This window comes from Melopsittacus undulatus, chromosome 4 (assembly GCF_012275295.1).
Source record: "Melopsittacus undulatus isolate bMelUnd1 chromosome 4, bMelUnd1.mat.Z, whole genome shotgun sequence".
NCBI lineage: Eukaryota > Metazoa > Chordata > Aves > Psittaciformes > Psittaculidae > Melopsittacus > Melopsittacus undulatus.
The window spans coordinates 39,654,499-39,678,011 of NC_047530.1; the positions used below are offsets into that span (position 1 = coordinate 39,654,499).

Below are 23,513 nucleotides of genomic sequence, written 5' to 3' on the forward strand. Positions count from 1 at the left end.
ACAATCAATTTCAGATATAAGACTCACCATTAGGCAATTAGTCCCTCAGAAGCACTGAGTGTATTGGTAGGCACCCTCCTCCATTTAGAGATTGAAAGCAATCAGGTCATGATCACTTGTCACTAGGCAACCACCAACTCCAAGTCCAGTATTCAATTCATCTTATCTATCACAATGAGATTCAAACAGAGCTACCTCATTTTGGGTTACATGTCTTTCATACTAGAAAACCATCAATAATTCTCACAAAGAACATTAATGTTTTACCACTGACTGAAATTTCCATTCTCATTTCCTACATTCAAATAACACCTAATCATCTTTTCCTCTAACCTATGTGATAGCTTGATGAGTAAGTTGCCTACTCCTACGGTGCACTGCCCCTATGGCCACATAAACAGGTTTATAATGGATAGACATTATGTTTGCAATCAGTGTTTGATACAGGTACACAGTCAGAGCACTTTATAGTGGCCTACACATAAACAGGAATCAGATTCTCCTAAGAAAAATGCCTGCAAGATAGGGAGAAATAAATTACTGAACTCTCAAGAGCACCACACCAAGTGAGATGGCAAGATTCAGAGACCCTTTTCATAGCAAGCAATACTGCCAACTGAGCTGCATTACACTGTTTTCTTCTGATTGACCTTTTCATGTCTAACAGTGAAAAACAATGTCTTAGGCCACAAACACTGAGGAAGAAAATAATTCACATTTCTTTGCCCTTGTAGAATGTTTCCCTGAAACAGAATTGTGTGGTGGTTCGCTGGAGAAGGTGGGTCTTAGTAGAAGGCTTGAGTGATTTTGTTGGGAAAAGCTTGTACTATCTTGTATCTCCTGCTCAGAAGACAATACTCAGTTCAGAATATAAAAGGCTAACAAAAGGTAATGCTATGTAAAGGGTTTCCACAATGAGATAATTTAGAAAAGAACCATTTATTTATCTCTTAAAAATGCATATATATCTATCATAAAAATTATTAGAAAAAGGTATTTAAATTAATGAAAGTAATTCCACTTGACATTTTGGATAACAATTACTGTGCTTTCCAATTATCATTATTGCTCATTTTCCTTTCCAGAGAATTCAGAGTGCTGGACTTATGTTATCAACCTCAAATTCCATAGTATGATAAGACATTAAGTCTGTTTTCAACCTAGATTTACATACTTAATTTATGTTAAGAATGGATCCTTTGAAAAACATGCCAGCTTTAAGGAAACATGTATAATTTTGTTTTAATGTGTATTTTTTCTTCTTGTGATTATCAAAACTTTATTTATTTATTTCATTATCAAGGCAGACTTGAAGTAACATTGAATGCTTAATTACAAGCAACGCATCAGTCATATTTAGTTGAATATGATTAAATAATTTGAACAAGAAATTTCAGTTCACCTCAAACACTTCTGACAACATCTGATATCTTTTCATATGGATACATACTAACTCCAGAATACAGATTTGCAAAACTACCTAGCTGCAGAATAAGCAACGCTAAAAGCAGAGATGGCTAAACTAAAGTGACATTCTTCACACGAGCTACCCATCAGTCAGTACCATTTATTGAAGTCCTTTTCACTCCTCAGCTAGAATCTTTCATTCACTTCTCTTACAGCATGCAAAATGTAACAATATGGCTTTAAAAGAAAAAAGGAAAAAAGCTCATGATAACCTCACTTGTAACTCGAGATTGCAGATAATCCTACAACTACTTTTTTCATTCAAAGAAAAATCATGTCCAAAGTTGCTTTATGTACTCTAGTTTCCATATGTCATGCCAGTCAGCAAAGACCGCCCAAAAAGGAACTACTTTGGTGTGACTTTACATAAGCCAAACACATTTAACACACCAAAGACCATCATGGTGCCTCACATTCCTCTCCCTTCCTCTCTTCACTTGAAAAAAAGGAAGAAAATATGGCTCGGTAAAAACATCTATGATGTAGTGGGAAAAGAACATGAAAAGATCACTGAACACTTTCAGCAACAGCTTGTGCTAAAAACCATAAAGATATTTGGAGTCAGTCATTTGAAGACAGTACCCCAAAATACAAAGGTTCTTATAAGAATTTGATGTTGGAAAAGAACTACAGGGCCTGGCATGGATCAGGCAATCAGAATGCACAGGAAGACCCAAGTACTTACTATGTGAAGCACTGCTTAGTGTCTGAACACACAGTATACACTATAAAAATACTACCATTCCCAGATCAGAACTCTAAGAAAACTCACTTTTGAGTGCAAAAAATTTATCAGCAGCTCGTTTACTGCTCTCCTCCAAACACACCCCTTAAATACTGTGATTCAATGGAGGAATGGAAACAGCAGAGAATAGTACTGCTATTCATGACAAATTGTATGTATCATGCAAAGAATAGTAATTTTACTCCTACTGAGTATAAATAACTTTTTGACTATTTTATGCCACATGAAAATCATGTCCTGATCTTTAAGAGCTATAATCTTTAAACTCATCTGCTATAAGATGTGGGTGTATTTGTTTACAAGGACTAATGCTTCCTGTATACGGAAAGCCTTAGACAATATACCAAAAAAATGACTGAAATCTGCTATATTAGAAATGGAAAATTTATCCATTTTTTAGCAAATGTCAAATCATTGGCTATTGCTTGAAAGATTAATAAAAGATATAATGGCTTCTAGAAAGCCTCTAAATAAAGATTACTATGAATGAAGAAATGATTTACCAATAGTCACTACAATAAGATTTCTTTAAAGGTTACAATCATCAGTTATGTAACTGAAACACTGCTGAGAATGCCTGGTCATTTCTTGAATAATGCATACTGTTCATTGTAGATTTGATCTGTATTATAACAATACAGATATTTCTAAAATAAAGGAGAAAGCTATCTGTTACTTTACAGTTGCTCAAGATATTTCCATTAAGTAAGAGACTTTGAAAATATTATATAGTTACCTGAATGTTCATTTGCAAGAACAACTTGTAGCGATCATTACATAATATGCATAAGAAAATAAACTCATCAGCCTTTACAGACTTTAAAGAAAAGCTATGACAAGTACAGGGCAGAGTAAAGCACCTTCCATTTAAAATTACTGAATTATTAAAATGCTGCACAATATTGGGGGAGAGATTTAAAACCAAGCTTTGAAATTTAATTATTGCACAAGCAGACCAGCACATTTAGGGGAAGAGAGAGGAAAAAAAGAAAAAGTAGCTGCCTACACAACCTAAGTACCTATCACATAATTTTCAAAATACCTTTAAGTCTATTCAGGAGATTGCTTGGGCACATACAAATATAATGTCTAGTGTTTTATTGTAGGATTATAAACCATACTTCACGTGAAGCTGCAAGCTATTTATGTGAGCTTGTTTATCCGTATGAACTTCTTCAAGGGCAGCAAAAAGCAACTTTAATAAATGAAAAGGATTTTCTTTTGAAGTAATTTCATGAATGTTTGATCAGAATGTGTTAACAAGTTTCTATGTAAGGAGATCTAGTGAAGTAATAAAATATACCTGTACTATTCAGTTAAACCTGCTTATGGGGGATTCTTATACAATGAAACACTGTTTCATCAAGCATTATTTTGATATACTGACACATAAATAATACAATTCTACTTAGTATAAAGTTAAGTATTCAAACAGGGGAGAAAAAAAAGAGGATGGAAAAAAGAAAAAGCAAAAATACTTCCCCAGCTCCTCCATGCCCCTTATGTCTGTAGGAGTAGGAACTATATCACCAGATGAGTGGAGGAGCAGGAATACTACATCAATTAGGGTGAAAAGACATTAAATGTTTATCTATCTTTTTTATAGGAAGAAACATGTTAATCTAGGCAAGACTACTTATGTTGTCTAAGAATACAGGTTTGTTCTCCCTTAAAACTCCTTTCTTCATTAGAATCTTTACAGAAAAAGGAAGCTTCAGTATTCAGGTATATATTCCACAAGAGGATAATGAAAAACTCCAAAATCATACACAGAGATCTGCAGAGATCAGACTTCCCGCAATACAGGACAGCTTGTAGAAGCACTGTATGTCTGTTAGCTACAGGAATTGGGGGAAGAATGATTTATTTTAATAGACAGATCACACATCGTACAGCAGAGTCTACTTTACATCCTAGTTGAAAAACTGGTTAATTGTCTGAGAATAAACTCTCATCCTGAAAAAAAAAGGGAAACATTTGCCTATTACATCAGAAGCATGATAAACCATGCTATACTCATGCCCTGGATGATGTAATTATTACCTTTTTTTTATTCTCCATGAAAATTATATATGATGTGGTAGATAATATAAATGAAATATATGAAATTACTCAAATATATCCAGCAACTAAATCATCAGCCCGAAAGTCCCTTGGTTTTCATCTTCCATGTCTATCTCCATCCACTGAAAGTTATACTTTCCTTAACTGATATTGCTTCCTTATATGGAAGAGCAAGTAAAAGCCCTTTGCAACATCAATACCAGTAACAATTCATTGGCAGCTGTGGGCTGATAAGTAAAATTCTACTACCCCCTCCACCCTTAAGGGTGGCTTCTTCTTTTGCCTCATGCTATATTCAGTGTTGTTAGTTTAGTGTAGGTTAAGAGCTTAAGATTCATAACATGTGGAAAAAACAATATGAAGAGCTAAATTCTCATACTCCTCTTCCCAGAATAAGTTTCCTCTAAACTATGAGATCAGATCAGTAACTAAATTAATACAGGGTAGTTTTTCAGTGCTGTCAAAGCAAGGACAACCACAGTTCCCAGGTTTTGGTAGCTTTGAGTTGCATTAATGAACTTACACCCTAATTTAAAATATCTATCAGACAGTAGGATCATACTCATCTGTATAAGTAGAATAAGTAAAAAATTACGAAAAACCATGCAGTTTAGACAAATCTTTGAAAACACTATTTAAGACCATTAACTTAGGATTATCTAACCTCTAAAATAACCGATTCCTCTATTACTTGACTTTTGTGGCAACTCATGCCTAAAACATTGATTTTGCTGCCCAACTGCTTGTTTGAGTGAGAAAAGAGTGTTTAATATTGAAAACAGTCTATTTTGGCTGAAACGCTGATAGACGCCTACTGGTTCAGAAGTCAAAACAATGTCTATACATGTTACAAAAGGATAAATAAAATTCTACTCTTTAACCTGAAGATTTAAATATTTGGATGTGCTGTTCTCCAACTTCAGAAATATATGATTCTACCTTTAAGGTTTAGCCAGAGAATGAAGAGACTGCGTCCTTATTAATAACAAATAATGCCATGCTCCTCTCAAGCTCATCCTTATATAAGATCTTAAACAATGCAATACAATAATTGCTAAATAGCTTTTACAATTTACTGTCACCCAGCTTACAGCTGTAATAGTTACAGCAATTGGTTTGTTGTTAAGTAAAAAAAATAAATAAGAGGTTTATTTCACCTTCACATGGTGTCTTTCTCATGCAGACCTCAGATTTCCACATTTGTATCCCTTTAAAGGATTTGATATGCAGGGAAAGAAGAAAGGATTATGGTAAAAATTTCAATTTAGAGGTTACTAAAGGCTGCCATATTCAATACTATACAACGTATTTACTACATACCTTTTACTGATGTATTAGGTGGAGGTCCTTCCATTCTCAAGTTCCATGGAGGATCGCCTTGATTAGCAAAGTCCCGCATCTTCAGATAGCTAATTGTAAGTCGGATGATGGATGCCTTGTCAAGCTGGCTGGTAATGGCTGCAGGCAATGGCAACAACTTTGCCAACTCATAGAATTCAAAATTCTCTTTTCCCCGACGAGAGCGAGCAGCATCTCTGGACTTTTCCTTCCTCAGAGCTTGTAAACTGAAAGAAAATCAACACAGCAGGACATTCATCAATATTAGCATTCTGTCACATTTAACCTATTTGCTTTTTCACTGATAGTCTTCTATGCAAATTAGCACATTTTCAAAATGTTGTTGTGTATGGATGTGCAGACTTCAGCATCTATTTAATGGTACTCCAGTCTTTGAATGATTAAAACTGATGATAATATTTGAGCTTCAGTGGTAGCCAACACATTAAGTAACTACTCCTAACTCATTTCAGCCCACTTTCTGCTTAACCTGCCCTTCCTTTTTCTGCTGTAAGTTGAAAGATTCCCAAGAACACTGTGCACATGTGGGGTTTATCTGCATAAATGCCATCACTTCTCCTAACCCACTTTTGTCTGAATTTGTGCCAAATTATGACTCTTAGGAAAAGGAAGTCAGAAGCAGATCACTGAAGTGTGTGCCACCTCTGACACGGGTTGCAGTGCAGCCAAGGTGACCAAAAATGTCTGAGCCACAAAAGTTCAAGTCTGGCATAATAATAACTTCTTGGGTTTCATGAAGCTGGTCTTTATGAGTTGTTCAGCTTTCCTTGCTGTGGGAACAGCAACCTTTGTCAGAGCGGTGAGCAAGCAGTTAATACTATTATGTGCTTCATATTTCTGACTGTAACTCACTAATAGATTCATGTCAGACTGACAACTTTTTGATCAGAAAGGACCTTCTGCTTTACACTGAGTAGGTAGAAATGCAAAAATGTTCATTTAGTTGCATCACTGTATCACATGCTGCAAACCATAAGAAACACCTGAAGGTAACTCTGGTTTTACTCCTGAGCTATTTATTCACTTGGTGTAAAACTGCTGAATGCCACTGTGGTCTTCTCCTGGTCTTTCTCTAAAATTCAAAGGAAACTCAAGTTTCTGTTGGTTTCAATATATAATAATACAGCTTTGCAAGGGAAAAGGGATTAACTTTTTTTGCATGGCTTTGGGCAGAAATGTACAGTACACTTCCCAAAAGATTAGGAGTTGATGTGTAGATAATGCCAAGAACAGATACTGCCTCTTTGTTTCAATGAGAGGTTTAAACACATTTTTTTTAATCAAGTCAGAGCAGAATGTTCACCTCAGGATATGATAAGCTTGCCGAAACCTCTGCCTTGGTACATAGAGGTTGGTGATGATGCTGGGGTTGGTGTCTGCCCACCACTGTGTAAGGTGAGTAGAAACAGTTCTCCTCCCTCACGAAGACTCTTATCTTTCCTTTGCTTTGCTTATTTATTTAATGAATCTACAACCACAATTCCATTAACTCCTAATTGGCTTACAAAAGGGCTAGAATTCAAACAGTGTATAATGGAATAGCAAATACTTCTCTCAAGCTTCTACAGCTCTTCCTGAAACCCTGGATTTTATCAGCAAAATAATCATAATGGCCAGATCTACAAAAGCTCTTTGCCATATGAAGTAGATCAGTAGTATTTAGGCACACAAATATAGTAACATGATTCCGAGATCCCTATTTATGTATCTTTCTAATTTGAAAATAATATAAAGGTTTCCTTATTTTAGTATTCTCTACCACCTGCATTTTCATGGCTGTCTCTGCCACCTCAGACTTGACAGAGCATATCAGCTGGGCTCTTAAAACGCAAATTAAATCCCTCCATCACACTTCCCTGAGAATGCTTAACAAATTATATTCCCTACATAATTCCACAATAGTAGAAATTATATTTAAAAAGCCTGGCTAAGAAATAGGGATGGCGAGATAAAGATATGGAAGAAAACAGCATGGCCTTAGTCACAGGATATAGCACCCTACTGAATCCCACTTTGAAGTACATACTTGTCTTTAGGAACTCTATATAGACCACTAGCAGCTAGATTTGTAAGCTATATTTTAGGAGAAAAGTACTTGGAAAATAAGATTCCACAATGTTTGTTGCAGATGCATCTCTGTCCAATTTTGAATTTAAAATATTTACCATCATAGATGTGCAAAATCCCTCAAAAGGTCCATTAGCCAATAGAAGTATTTTATGTACATACAGACACCTGAAAGCTACACTTCCATGAGATGTGAACTTTCCAATTGATTTCAGTGCAGTAAGATACCCTGTATAATTTAAACACAACAGTAACATAAGGGAAAGACAGGCAAGTGTCTCTGCCCAATTACTCAAAGTGAAAGCTCATTTTTATGGCATAGGGAATGGCCTTTACTACTTGTCACCACACTTTTTTTCTCCAGAAGCCAAGCCTGAGGACCTCATGTCCCTGAAACAAGTTTCAGGAATCCATAAGAGCTGAGATTCTAGATCTAATCTGAAAGTCTGCACCAAGAGGTTTACACCTTCTTTCCAATGCACTTAACTATACCCCTATGCAAGAAAAAAAAAAGGTAAGAAACTGATTGTTAATAGACTATTCGTTACCAACACGAAAAACTGAATCAGCATTTTACAAAGCCCTGTATAGTGTTCAGGAGATTGCCAAAACCGTGCAATATACTGCAATGTAAACTTACATGATGCATTAATAGATCATTAAAAGTGTGTAATGGAAATCAGTTAAGCTGAAAAGTGAGTCTACCTCTGTCAGTAACAGAATCGTTTGAAAGCCAAATATATATATATAAAAAAAATCCCATATTACAAGGGTTGGGGATCTGATATAACAGATATAAAAAAGAAACCTCTGAGAAACAGAATTATCAGTAACACGTTTTTTCCTCCCAGCCATTTGGTATATTGTCATTTGTGGGAGCTTCACTGTGTGACTCTAGTCAAGGATTTTGTAACTTGTAGCACTCTTCTCTTGGCATCAGTACTTTAAGCTAAATTTAGGAACAGTGTCTGACAAGATGTGCACAGAAGTCCTAATTTCTATTCTACATTAATTCCACTAAGGAAATACACTTGTAGTGTTGGACATTGCTGTTATGATGATACAATGCATCGTTAATTTGGGAGCAGTGATTTCCGCAGCAGGATGCAGGAATTCATTAGATATGACCTAAACATCACTGTTAATCCTCTCTGGCACCTGTGATTCTGATAGGCAAATCAGCTTCATCATCAAATGCTCTTAACAAAGCAAAGTGCTGGCACTGATAAGCCCCAAGAGGATGCTAGCAAAGAGGGGTGTGAAGCTAAAAATAGAACACAACAAACACAGGAGCAAAACTCATCTTGGGTCTTGTCAGATTACTTTTGGATTAGAGGTGGTTCTTGGTCACACAAATGAATTTGCTAGAGTATCAACTTGCAAAAACCAAGGCATACCAGCAGGCTCTCCTACTAATGAGAAAAATACAAGTGTGGGAAACTACACCCATGTTTATTAAATGAATTTCAAAAACATTCAGAAAGCACCATGACAGTAAGGATTGCACATTTAAGAGCTCTTACATGATAGAGAAGGTTCCCCAACAGACAAACAAATCTACATATGCTATCCACTGCACCAACAAGAAAGCAGCAGTGGGAAATATACCAAAGGCATATGGCTCCCTCTCTGCCTTCAGTGGAGGAGCTCAGATATTTGGATCAGTGCACATCACGGTATAATATCAAAGGATGATGTTATCATACAATGGTGAAACTCCATGCATTCCCTTAAGAACTTACTTCTCAAACAGTTTTCAGAGTTCACTAAGAGGTTCCCAGCTGCTAGCTTCTTATAATTCTGAGATGCAGAACCATGTAAACCAGATATTTAATGGCTAGAAAACTAATGCTATTTTAGATAGCATGTTTGCAAATGATGCATTATTTTTCTTTTAGGTAGACTGATATAAAGGGGTTCTGGCTTTTACAGATAAAAAGGTACAACAAATACTATCATATAATTTTAAAATGATGCGCACTACATTTCTGAAGTAGATTTTCTATTGAAGACACAGCAGATGCAGAAGACATGATAATATGGTGTTGCATAAAAGTTTTATTGGTACTCATAACTCACTTGTGATTTCATTGTGCTTGTGGTCATTCCAAACTTAACCTGCTTCATATTTTATGTCACAATATTTTAGTTATGTTATATTCACAAGGATATATATGCATCCATGTCTGTGTGCACACCCAGAACCTCCACATGTCTGACAGATCATCTTCTGTCACTTTAAAGATGGGACAATCACAGTTCCCAATTTTTGCAGCATACCATGGCAATCAAACATGTTACAGCAGATCAACAGATGTGTTGACTTACTTTAGCAAGGATTTTTTAGCGTTTCCAATACCTCACTTCCATGCCTCACTTTGGGTGGTAAAAATGAATAAAATAATTTAATGCCAAGAGTTTGCATTTTGAATTAAAACAGGTGAACAGTTGTGGTTAAAAATAAATATTTCTGTCTGCAACTTAAAAATATAGCTTGGAAGCAGATATATTGCAAGCTTACCCACTCCTAGAAACACAGCTCACATTACATTTCACCTACTCTGTTCCCTTAAACCTAATGCAGGCAAGACCCCCCAGGGCAGGCTTCTCAGGCTTCTCCCCCTGCTCAGCCCCACAAACCAGAACCAGTGAGGTTTCATAGTACCCTCACTGTACTTTTTATAAACAGAGACTGGATTGGTGGAAATGGTCATAAAACAAGTTCTGAGGGACAGACAGGCTGCTGCGTTCGAGATATAATGGCACCAGCCAAAGGAGAGCTTGTCTGCAGTGTGCCTTCATACCTTTTGCTCATTCTCATGAACTACAAGCAGAGAAGTACGGCAAACTCACACAGGTGCACAGTACTTTTTATAATTCTATTGAAATCCCCCCTGATTTCAGGAGAAATTTTGTAAGTGCAACAGTATACCAGAACAGAGCACTTTTTCTTGTAATACTAAACAGCATTGTACTTGTTAATTTAGCTGTTATCGACCACTAGCGAATTTCTTAAGCCTCTAACAACAATACGGATTAGTAGCAGCAAAAACAGATACAGTATAAAAATAACACTCAACAGTATCTAATAATGTTTATAACAAGCTTTGCAGAGAATGAAACAATATGCATGTGTGTGCATTTTTATATTAGCCTAGTCTTTTAAATGCAAGGATCAAAAGGTCCACTATTATAAACATTATCTAACTCTCCAAAGCCCATAGTCACAGATGTTATACCCATTTCGCAGAAATCAGATATAGGGAAAAGATGTGCAATGTTAGAATACACAATGAATATGTTTCAAAAAAATGGACTGGAGCTAAGTGATCCAATCCCATCAATCCCCTGAAAGATACTTTTGATTACTTATGGCCTTCCATGTACACTTTTTTCCAATATAAATACAAGAATGCGTACTTGAAACTGAATTTAGTTGTAGTATTATGTAAGGAAATAAATTTATGCTGCTCCTGAGTCCACAGGTGTGAATTTGTGCAATTTTATGAGATACACTAGAAAGATCCTCGTATCTTGTTCTTACCTTATGTTAATATGACACAACATGGTATTGTCATACTTTGGATATTTTTATACTTAGCTCAACTTTAGAGCACTTCCCCCTTTTTAATAATCTACTTACATTATTTCTCTACTTCTACCAATGAAATATAGTGGATGAATATGACAATTTAACTAATAAGAATGTTTATACATTCTGATGTATTACAGGAATCATCTGTTACCTATTCCCTCACTTAGCCACACGCTTGAGGGAAATAATTTCTGGGGGCTTCAAGCTGATCAGTGCAAACAATATGGGCAGCTAAACCCATTTATAACGATGGATACATATAAAACCTCACTCAATGCCTGGGCAATTCGTTAAGGTAATGTCCATCTAGACCTATAGGTGGTCACCCATAAGCCTTGTTCTGGCCTATAAAAATCTGTTTTAATTTCACTGATCTCATAGAAAAATTATACTTAATTAGAAGTTCAAGGAACGGAATAGCATGAATATTGAAATGACCCAATTATTTTGAATATTTTTTAATTCTGCTTTTATGTGACTCTTCTTATACCTTGTTTTTTTTGGTTAATAGCAACATCTCAAGACTAGTTCTCAATCCAAGTGGATATTCACCTGCACGGCATTGCACATTTTCACACTAAAAAAAAGATTTAGGTTGGGGAAAAGATGGAAAGATGGAGGAAGTAAAGCAGAGTAACCTGCACTACATACTTGCACATACTGCAGTTGAAAAGTCCAGTCTAGCAAATCAAGCATCACCACTAGTGATGATATTGGTGAGGTCTAAAGCCTCCTATTGTCAAGGTTTCGTGGTATTGTTCTGTTTTCCTAAATGTTATGCTAGGGAACTCACAAATATGCATTAAACAGGATATTTTTTCAGTAGATACAAGTACAAAAGAATGAAGAGAGAGCACTAACATTCCTGTACACGTGAATCAAAAGAAAAAAATCCTAACTTCCTAAGACTAACTCAAGTAGTTCTGAAAAACCGACACTGAAAGTATGTTAATATATTTACCTTTAATTTTGCTGTCTTTGGGGATTTTTTTCTTTTGAGACAACTTTTTGACTTGATGTTTTCTCTTTCTTTGCTTTTCTGTTTTTTTTTTTTACTGTCCTATTCATAAGACTTCCTTTTCACAGAGATTATTTCTGAACTGAAAGTACAAGAACTTCAAGACTAATAATAAATAGCTATACAAGGGAAGAGTACTTTTGTGAGGGTAAAACCTCCAAAAAAAGAGTTAAGGAGGAGAATCAAAAGCCACAATAAATTCTACCTTCTTCTTTCTTTTTTAAGTACATCTGAGAAGTGAGATGGCAGATTTTTATGGATTTATTCTACTTGTTTGCTTAGGAGATCCGAACATTGCTCAGTCTCACTATTTATCAATTAATCTAGCATGCAGCCTCAAAGGAAAAAGGTCGACCTGTATTAAAAATTCATCCATCAAAAATTCATCAAAGACTTCAGCATTTTAACCCGTGAACCTTTGAACACCTGCATACTTGTCAGATCTGTAGTCATAGTTAACTGGAATCTATAGTTACCACAGTATCTATACTTGCTCTGACATGAGCTGCATGAGGAGACTTTCAGGTTAAAGTGCAGGACATAACCTAGTGAGCCATACTGCTTCCTCAAACTGTTCTTTTCATCAGACCAGGCATATCTGACATCTAAGTTCAAAGTCTGTCAAATCAGACCCCTTCAATGAGCAAACACTTTTCAGGGGCATTCATTTTTGCCACACCACAAATATCACTGTTCTCATGGGGCAAAAGTTTGCCAAAAGCATAAATGAAACCGTCACCTAACATTATCAACACTAAGACAGTCCTCAAAATGAAGCCATTTAATGCTGTCCAAGAAAAAGTAATGTTTTCATAAGAATTTCTTTAATGTGTGAAGAAAGCTTTATAGTATATGCTGGAAGTTAAAGCTGGAACCTTCAAGTTCAAGGTAAAAACTCTGCTGCTTAACTAATGCACTGCTCATAGCTGTCATCATTAATTTATGTTAGCCTCTGTAAACATCAAGAGTATAATAGGCCAATTTCACAACTAAATATAGATGCACATTTTGCCCTTATATAAATGGCAGATTGCTGCTGTAGATCATCACTGCAGCGACACGTCAGTAAAGATGCACTGTTTGATGGTCTGATGCTCACACAATATATAAAACCAGTTGTAATGGTTGTTTGGAAGCAAAGTGTAACATAGCAGCAAAATTTCATTTGTTCCACAAACTCAGGATATATTAAGCTTGGCTGACAAAGACTGTTTGATGTGCTAAATCAGTCTGACCTTCATTTTTGCTTTATATTTCTCATTTAACACATGAAATGACCATTATTTTTTCACTATATAGGAAAATATCACAGAACTGGTTCTATTAAAAAGCCTCTTTTCCATGTAGATAGCAAAAATATATCTTCTCAAATGTGCTTTAACAATTATTGTGAAAATAATGTGCAACTTATGAAAAAAATACCTATATCAACACAAGCTTTTTATTATATCAGTGAGACTTGAGGTTGTTCTCTAGCTGTTTTTTGACAGGTTTTTTTATTTTCATCATGTAAACGGTTTGTGTATGCTCAAACTAATCGTTAAATTGAATGTTTTATCGCCAATAAGAACCTTTGTTGCAACATTCAAATAACAGGATTTACTTCCAAAGTGAGTGATTAAAGCATAATAATAGGAACTTGGCAGGTTTTTAAGGATTACAAACTCACCATCCTACACAATCTTTTAAAAACTTCGATTTAGCAACAATTAAGTGAGCTCTGATAGACAAGTTCAAACCCAAACTCTAGAAACAGAACACTAGTGTTTTGATCTCTTTTTCTTGCTATGTTGAACTAAGCAATTGCCAGCCTCATGATAATAGAGAAACTGCAGTTTTATCAAGTAATTTTGCAGCATGCAAAAAAACAGCACTTTACCTTGGAGCAACTTGTACATTTCACACCTTAAATTTCTATTTACCAAATCAGCTAATCACTTCACAATTGAACTTCTCAGAACAAAAAATTATCAATTAAAGTGGTTGAAACTCCTGCAAATTATCATTTAGGAATGAAGTAATTGCTTTCATCAGGGCAGAAAAGCCCGCCAGAACAGAAATGTCACTTCAGATTAGTGTTCTCACTCCTGAAGCTATGGATGACACAGCTGATATAAGACTAAATGCCAAGACCAATCAATTGCTTTTGTGGCTCTGTTCTGAGCTGCTGTAAAAGGGGCCATTTTCTAGGATCTACTCTTCATTATAGTAAATGCTATCTCCTTGGTAACATAATTCCATTTCTCATAAATTCCGTCTGAGAGCATTGTCCTAACAATGGATGTTGGTGGAAAAGAATGCTGTTGGTTTAATGCAAAGAAATTAAGTGTGAACGGCTGTCAAAGTACTATAGTTTGCTTGTTCTTAAACATAAATTGAAGTCTTTACACTAAAAACAGAATACTTTGACGGAAATAAATGTTCTGAACAAGTATAATATATTGCATTTGGAACTGGTGTGGTCTTGATTGAGGGTTTACACTTTTTTTTTGTATACCTATGTTCTACCTACAGTGGGCACACTTGTCCCTAGCAGAGATTTCTCAGTTTAAGAGAGAATAGATAAACACTCCACTTATTTCACAGCAGTGCAGTTAGGAAATGTGAAACTGTGGAAGAAAACATGGTCTCATTATCATATGACATGCTATTTGTTGGCAGACTCATCTGTGTATAAAAGCTTTCTTTGAACTGAGCCCTTACTGGAAATATCTGTATTTCAATTTGTATTGTTCAGCTTCCTAAAATACTAAGAATCTGAGTTATCGTCTCCAATTAAAAGGATATCTGAGAAGCTAATTTGGTGGAACAGCAGCAATTTCCTGCACCGCTCTCCTCATGACTGAAGTTTAGAAACAAATTCAAGATTACAGATTTCCATTCAAAACAGGATGAAAAGTATTCCTCCCTCAATGAGCATAAGCAATTCCAATTAACAACAACAAGAGTTATGTGACAGGAGAATATATTACTGAATATGTAAAGTAGTAATTTATTCAGCATTAAGATGAAAAGTGCAATTTTGCTGTAGTATTTCTATGGGTAACCAAACAAACAGCACAGGTACGCTATTGCTAGCTTGTGACTATAGCTCTAAATGTTTGCAATCTCAGAAACATATGAAAACCAGCACCCATCATGTGACATGGGGAAAACAAGAGGACAAGAGAGATGTAATGTCACTGCATGTCACATCTACCTGCTTGAAGTAAACATAGTAACTTTAAATTTCAAAGGAATAACTTCAGTCCAGGTTCTCCAAGTATGCCATCTCGTATGCCATATTAAATACACTATAGAGCACATCGCAGTTTGAATGCAAGCTTTACACTTTGGGCTAAGTAGCAGTTACTATATAAAAAAAAATCACTCTGAAATGAACAAGCAGAATCCAAATTTCTGATTATACCCCTTTTGTGAGTGTTGTACTTAAGAAGGAACACTTCAGATTAGGGGTTTTTGATCTGATTTTGAATTAATATTTTAAAGAGTGAGTAAACAGCTGTGATTTTCTTCACCTATGTCAGAGCTATTGCAGACTTTTTTGCTGGAACATTTCTATCAGCTATGGGCTTTATTTCCCTCAACATTTCTGGCATAAACAGATACAGTGTTAAAAAAAAATATATTTTTTTTAAAGCTGTGTCTGCACAAGCTAGTTTATCTATACCATGAAGTCTACTACTGCCAAAAGACCTAAGAGCACAATGTTGTATTCAGACATCCCATGTTTGCTCTTTAGAGATGACCTAAATAGGGATTTTGTTAGAGTTGGCTGTGCTCTTTATAACTATCTGCTCCAATTTAGTTCCCAGAGCCAGGAAAACAAGGCAAGAATTCCAACCTTTCTCCTCCACTGCTGCCACATAAATAATCTCTTGGTGGTGTGTTCTCAATTTCTATAATACCAAGACCCATTCTGAAGGAAATAACATGCTTTATCTCCCTACCTACTCTGACAATTATAATCCTCATCATCTCCTAATTCTCTCCTTCTCATCTAAATGTTATACTTACAATGATGGATCTATGCTGAACATACACAAGTTGTAGTTTCAAGCTCTACCAATGGGAGCATTTACAAGAACTTTTGCAAAGAGGCATTGAAGGAATACAGGATATACTGGCACTGCAATCCAGAGCTACTGCAGTTTACAGAGACACAACTGAGCTGTCTTAAAACTGACAACACTGTAGCTTCAACAGGACAGAAAATGAGCTTCATGACCAATGTCAGCCTTAAGCTCTGCATTTTCTTTGCTGCCTGTGATAAAACCTGTGCTGATAGAGGTCATTCTGTCATTGATACTCAAGCTACCTTGTTTAAAACATACATCTAGCACATCTTTTTTTTTTTTTTTAAGAAAAAAAAAAGCAACAAGAAAGCAAAAACCAGTGCAGGTTGTTGTGCATTGACACCATGCAGGTGGTGCTGTAGATAAGTCTGCTGAATGCTCAAAACCAAGCAGTATATGCAAAACTCTTCTTTTGCCATTTTAGGAAGACCCTGCTGCCTGTGCAAGTCTCTAGAAGCTTACTGATAAGATTTATGGAAGCTCATTTCTCCAGAAGCACAAGCTCCACTCTCCAAGGTCCAGCATTAGCTGTTGAACTGCTGCCTCAGTAGCGTATGAAAGAGCTGCAAAGCCTTTCACTATTAGCCTCCTGGCTTGAATCCTGAGCAGAGTAGCATAAACTAATTTCAGCAGAGCACAAGACAGCAAGGTTTTCACAGGCAGGTGTCTCATTCACTGTACCACCAGTGAAATAACTTTTATTACTGCTTGAATATTCCAGGACAGGCTATAACCACCACTGACTTCCTTTGCAAAGGGACTGCACCAACTTCCTACTTAATCCTTTGGCACAAGTGGCAACTCTGCAACTGTCATGCAAACACTGGCAAAGGACAGAAAAAGTTAGGAAAAAAATAAGTCTAGCCAGAAAACAGTAACTCAAACAGAATAAAATGTGCAATTTTTAGGCCAGCTGTTTTGCTTTTTTTTTTTTTTTGAGGAATTAGGACACACTTACATGTCCCTGCTTCCTAAGGAACATAAGAGACTTGTCAAATCCTGCAAAATCTTACCATTAGTTTAGCAAGAGGGATCCCTTCCCCAGACTTTAAGCAGAATGGCAATGCAGCTCTATGTATGTGTTTCTACTGGCACACAACTAGCATTATAGTTTACAAGTTAGTAAAATAAGCCTCACAAAGCAAAATATTACCTTGCACAGTGTTCCACAAGTCTCTCCTCAACTCTAATTACAAATTTTCAGGTTTTACTTACCTTAAAAAGATAACTTATAACAAAGGACATCTCGCAGATTCAAACTAAATAATTTATGATCTTAAAACAGCTTCTTTGGATGTTACAAAATACAATCCCCAGAAACCTAAGAAATCCACAAAAAAAAAAACATAGTATCCCTTCTCCCATTCCACCTTTCATTCCACTCGTAATAAATGAGTAAAGAAAACCTACATAACAGTTAGAGCTTAGTCCCCAAAACAAGACTTAACATTTTCTTAAAAAAATATAAAAATTCTATTTACTGCATCATCATTTACTGAAACACAGAGCATTTTAGCAGCACTGTGTAACAGGTTGATAATTCATTCTACTTTCAGTTTGTTATAACCTTAAAAAATAACTTTTCATGGTGGTTTTCAGCTGCTCCCCAAACTGAAATTTTATGTGCCCATAGATAAAAATTCATGGAACTATATTTTAGTTATTCTTATGACTATGGATTTTAGGTGCTTAACACAAAGACTTACAGGTCATATGAAAAAGACATGATACTGTCAGCACTTGTGACACAGTGGGATAAAAATGAAACCCACACTGATTGCAGAAAGAAGAGCTTCCTCCTTGTTCCATTTACAGATATCAGTACTGGCCACATACATTATCAAGCTCATTGTTTCCTGAAATGCCAAGAAGAGTCTACTGTCAGAGGTTATGCACTCAACCCAGACCATGAAATGCCTCACAGAGTGGTGGTAATTGCTGTGCTAGAGGTATGTTCCTACATATTTTAGTTTTCAGGCACTTGTAGAGACCCAAGATCTAATTTCTGAATAAGGTTTTCAGATTTGATATAGTCAAAACCAACTCTCCTCAGACATCAGTTTTATTAGTCAGAGAAGACCTGATACTAAAAGCATTTTTTTTGTCCAAAGTAGTGACATGGCTAAAACCTTTCCTTAAAACACATACAGAATCAATTACAATCCTAAAACTGTAAAAAAAAAAAAAAAAACAAACAAAAAAAAAAAACAAAACAAAAAAACAACCAAACACTTAAATGAAGTTTTAACAGTTGAAACATAAATCTTATGTCCTAAGCAATACTTATCTTCTTCAGTAATATTCAACTGCAAGCAAAAGTAGCAATATCCTACATCCATCAAACTGCATATATTGAAGCCATTAAAATTATCAGTGCTCTGAAATACTGCTCAGGATACACCTCCACCAAGCAGTAAAGCTCCTTGGAAAAACACTTCCTCAGAAAGGGGCAACCAGACACAGAGCTCAAGAAATACGAGTGACAGGAAATAACAAGAAAAAGCAAAATCCATAATTAAAATCCCCTTCTGAAAAGCTCTTTGCCTCTAGTAACCTCTTAATAACTCAGCAGGTAAAGCACCTTCCTGCAAATCTTACAGGTCTGGATCAGAAAGGAACATTATTATTATCTAGGAACTATCTTCATCATGAGGCAGGCTCCATATAATATTATCCAGTAATTATGGTTTCTTTTGCGAAAGTATCAATCCTAATCTGGAAATTCCAAGAAGTAAAGAATTTCTACTGCTAAGCAGCTGCAATGTTTAAATTAGCCTCACCATTAACATTTTGTGTTTTATTTCCAGTTTCAACTTTGCTGAATTCAGCTTTCAGTCACTGAATCTTGCAATTCCTTTGTCCACTAAACAAAAGAAACTCCAAATATCTGCTGTCTTCTTCCTGTCTATGTAATTACAAGCCATGATCAAGCCACCCTTTTAACCTTCCCGTTGACAAGACACTTGATTGACTAAAGAAACTCAGTCATTGTATGTTTTCCAGTCTTCATTTTCTCAATCTTTTTTTTTTTCTGACAAAAAAATGAAAAAAAAATTCAACACTGAACCTAATAGCAATCTTCAGTAGGTAACAGTTCTCCATGTTGAATATTCCAATTGATATATTTAAAGATGATTTTAGTCCATACCTGAAATAGCATTATATTGGGCTACAGCGCTCAGCTACTCATAAGAAAATTTAAGTCTCAATTTGGAGTTCACAGGACAAAGAGGTAATAGGATATAACTACAAACTACAACATCAGTTCTGTTTCCTCCTGTGCGCTATTCCTGGCCAGTGACGATGTTTATGTTTCAGAAATGGAAACATATCTGATAAGTTCCATAGGTTACGGAACATGTGAAATTAGAGAAAAAAACCAAACACATTAATTCAGTAATGCCAGAAACATATATTCTCAGGTATAACCTCTGTAAAATTATCTCAGTCTAATCTGGACAGATTCTCTGCAATAATTACTTCATTTTCTATCTGAGGGGTGAAGTAAGGACTTGCTCTGAAGACAAGCAGGCAAGAGTTTCTTTTATACCATCTCAGAATTTTTGGTGTAAAATGGCAAAACTCAGAAACAAGCAGAAACATCCTTGTTTCCCAGCACAATACATGCATTTAATATTTCTCTGTTTTCCAAATAAACTGAAATTCCTCAAAAAGACTCCCATGTTTCCCCATACGGGACACTTCGATTGACCAGACTGTCACCAGCTCAGAACAGTTCCATGAATAATAACAGCAAATGAAAGAAAGATAGAGACAGACTGAGAGACAGAAAGCAAGAAAGAACTAATGAACAAAAGAAAAAGAAAGAAAGATTAACACAACTTTATTCCCTCCCTGTTCAACCACAGTATGATGCTATAAAATTATTCCATTTTTAAACTCATCTGATTTGGACCAGCATTTCTTCTTCTAACCTTTTGGCCATCTTACTTAGTGTTCTGACCACTACAGCATCATGAGGCTGACCTGTGAAAATGAACAGGTACAGAGACTATTTAAGAGCACCAGTGTGAATCGCTGAGATCAAACAACAGATTTGTCATAGATGAGCTGGTGGCAGAATATTATTACTCCTAAAAGGCTGCTGAAACCTTTTAGATTGCTGTTAGTGATCAAACCAGTACTGGTGCTCAACATGGACAGTATGCCCAGGCCTCAAAACCCACCAGTAATGGTGTCATTCATGTTCTCCATTTCAAGTCATTTCCCAAGTACAGGATTTTTCATATACCCAGACACATACACTAAGTGAGCCTCTGTCATAAAATGTTTCTGTGACCATGCTTTTCATAACAAATTCTTGAGATAATCCTCAAAAGCTATTATTCACACAGATGTTCAAAACACACAGAACAATTAAGGTGGGATTTTCAAAATAACACAGTGCTGACATAATCCTGCTCCTAGTGAAAAGACGCCCTGGAAGTTCTGTCTGAAAATACCACCTTACTCTATGTAAAACCTTTAATCACAGGGATAACCTTAGCCAGGTAAACCAAAAATACTTTGGTGTCAACAGGAAATCAAAACAATACAAACCCATAAATACCACATGTTAATCTTGAATTTACCTGCTGATAGATCCACAAGCTCATCAGAAGGGGAAAGAGGTGCAGTGACTGCTAGAAATAGATCCTGAGTGATGCTTAAAACTAGCAATTGTATTAGGTCTGTGGGTGGGGGGCTAGCTACAAAAAAGAAAGAAGAAAAGAAGGAACCATCACAAAGAGCTATTATACCTGACGGGCTCTACACAAGACAGATGAAATGTGAGCTTCAGTATTCAAAATAGAAAGGATACAATCATATGTCTGGTTAACTTACAGGAAATAGTTCCAGAGACAATTTTATACTAACTACAGTGATTTGAGCAATTTTTAAAAATAATACCAGCCAATTTCTCTCCATTATACTCTGCTGGCAGAAAATAAAACATTTTTCTTTTAAATGACTGCCTCTGGTTTTGTTAAATCATTCAGCCTGTCAACATGTGGTCACCAGTTTTACATGATCTTTCTGCCTCTCTGGAAAAGAATGAATTTTCAGCCTGATCCGTGATATAAATACGTAATCTGGCACCAGTTATAGTTGTTGCTATTACTACAAAATAGACAGGTAAACAACTGTAATGTTGTAATATGAAAAAACTTCTAAGTCAAAGTGATATATTTTGAATGAAGAAATAACAGGGTTTTCACTTTTCTTAAATGCTGGTCCTGGCAACTCCTGCAAATGAAGAATTAAGAGCAGGGGAAAAAAAATAAAATACAATAAATAGAGTCTAATTCTGTCACCAGATGAGCCTGCCCAACACCATTGATTTCAATGGACGACATGGACCCTTAGTGTTAAGTGATTTCATAAGAGTAAATATTTGAAAAACAAAATGAGAAAAAATAGTGGAACCCTCCTTTTGGTACACAGTTGTTTCGGAAAGCTCACAGCAGCTGAACAAATTAAAGCTCCAACCTTTTACTGTCAAGTGGGAATCATGTACTAATAATCCTATAACTGATTGGAATATGTGCTCATCTCAACAATGTGACTGAATGTCTGGAAAAAAAGTGAATGCAGAACAAAAGCCCAGAAAGATAAAACACATTAAATTTTACTTTAATAAATTTAGGTTGAATTAACCTTTATGAGACACTTTGTTTTTACTCAGAGAATTTGCCTATTTAGTACTCTTTAGACCAGAGTTTTCAGGTTTGCTGTCTTTTTCTAAATTCTTTTGCATGCTGTATATAACATAATTCACATATCTTTTCATCTCTACTTAGGGATGAAGAGATAGAGTCAATCTTTACAATTAAATTGTGATTGTTGACAACAACAGTTGCTGTAATTTCAGCTTATACAGATAATATTTCTATTCTTAGGAATGACTCCTTCAAAAACACAGGATGGGAAAAATCATGCTCTTAAGAGCAAGGGAGAAAAAGCAGCTGAAGCATTCTCATAATGCAGGAGTCATGTATCTTTGTGATGCTTAATGCCTTGCAGGCACTTGAGGACTCCACCGAGCAACAGGGTTTACTACACCTTTAATAAGGTGCAAATGCCAATTCCCAAACTGCTAGCCCACTGGAAGGTACTACTGACATGACAAAACAGGATCTTGACTATTGTGGTCATATAATGTGTGGCAGGGGCTACTGAAGATACACCCATGTGTACCCATCCTCCAGTTTGTGACTATCTCCCACGGAGAAATGAGACGACAGGAGTCTCACAGATGCCTCCAGCATCCCTGAAAAGTGAAAGCAACAAAGAGCCAAAAGCTGGCACTAGAATTCTGGCCAAGCAGAAGAAACCTTTCCTACTGTGTAGTTTTTAACTGAAATGCCAAAACCACTAAACAGCTTTAGAGTTTTCTATTAAAAGCATAAAGGAAGGTATTAGTCTGATACTCAAAAAGAATAAACATTAGGAAGAGATTTAGACTGTAAAAAGTAGTGTCTCTCTGACAGTAACAACAAGAAGTTAAATCATGGTAGAAGTTTCATTTTCAGGTTATTTCAAGATTTTTTTAGACCTACAGCCTTCAAAAACTAAGAATTCGTGTGCTTATTTTAAAAGTCTTATTTAAAATATTTTATGAGTTTGGTTTACATTAAAATCTCAAATAAAATAGCATGGATGCTTTGTGTGGCCATCTGCTACTCTCATCAAGTGTCTGTAGTGACGAAAATGAGGATTCTAGTAGTTTTACTGTGGAGATAATTGAAGCCTTTCTAAGAATAATTTCTATTCAGTTCTTTAGAGCCAAATTTTGCCCTTGGATCTGCACTTTATCTTGCAATATTGGAACGTGGTTCTTGTTTGAGCAGTTAATATCAGCCTGTGAGTATAAAACATGAGCTACTAGCATTCTTTCATCCTTTTGCAAAGATGATATGATTTGTATTACATATTTTGGCAGATGCTTTTGGGGCATGCTGAGCGTGCTTATATATTTAAATTATACAAATAATGCCAATATCAGAGGCTGATTGTCAGTGATCTGAGTTTCTAATTTCAGCCCTACCGCTAATTTCCAGTATAATCAAGAGCACAACACTAACTTGACCCACAGACTCCCAATATTAGCCTGCTAGAAAA

At 35.8% G+C, this 23,513-nt stretch overlaps 1 protein-coding gene across 3 annotated transcripts in view; it reads right to left on the reverse strand.

Annotated features, from left to right (window-relative positions):
- The window catches only part of NPAS3 (neuronal PAS domain protein 3), a 607,091-nt gene that overhangs the window by 418,736 nt on the left and 164,842 nt on the right, over positions 1–23,513 (reverse strand). For 2 of the 3 annotated variants that reach the window (XM_034061945.1, XM_034061943.1), the window contains one exon: positions 5,597–5,841. In XM_034061945.1, the coding sequence (XP_033917836.1) occupies positions 5,597–5,841 (245 nt within the window). Of the gene's footprint in view, positions 1–5,433; positions 5,485–5,596; positions 5,842–23,513 lie in introns of all 3 variants that reach the window. The other variant, XM_034061944.1, reaches the window with a different exon arrangement.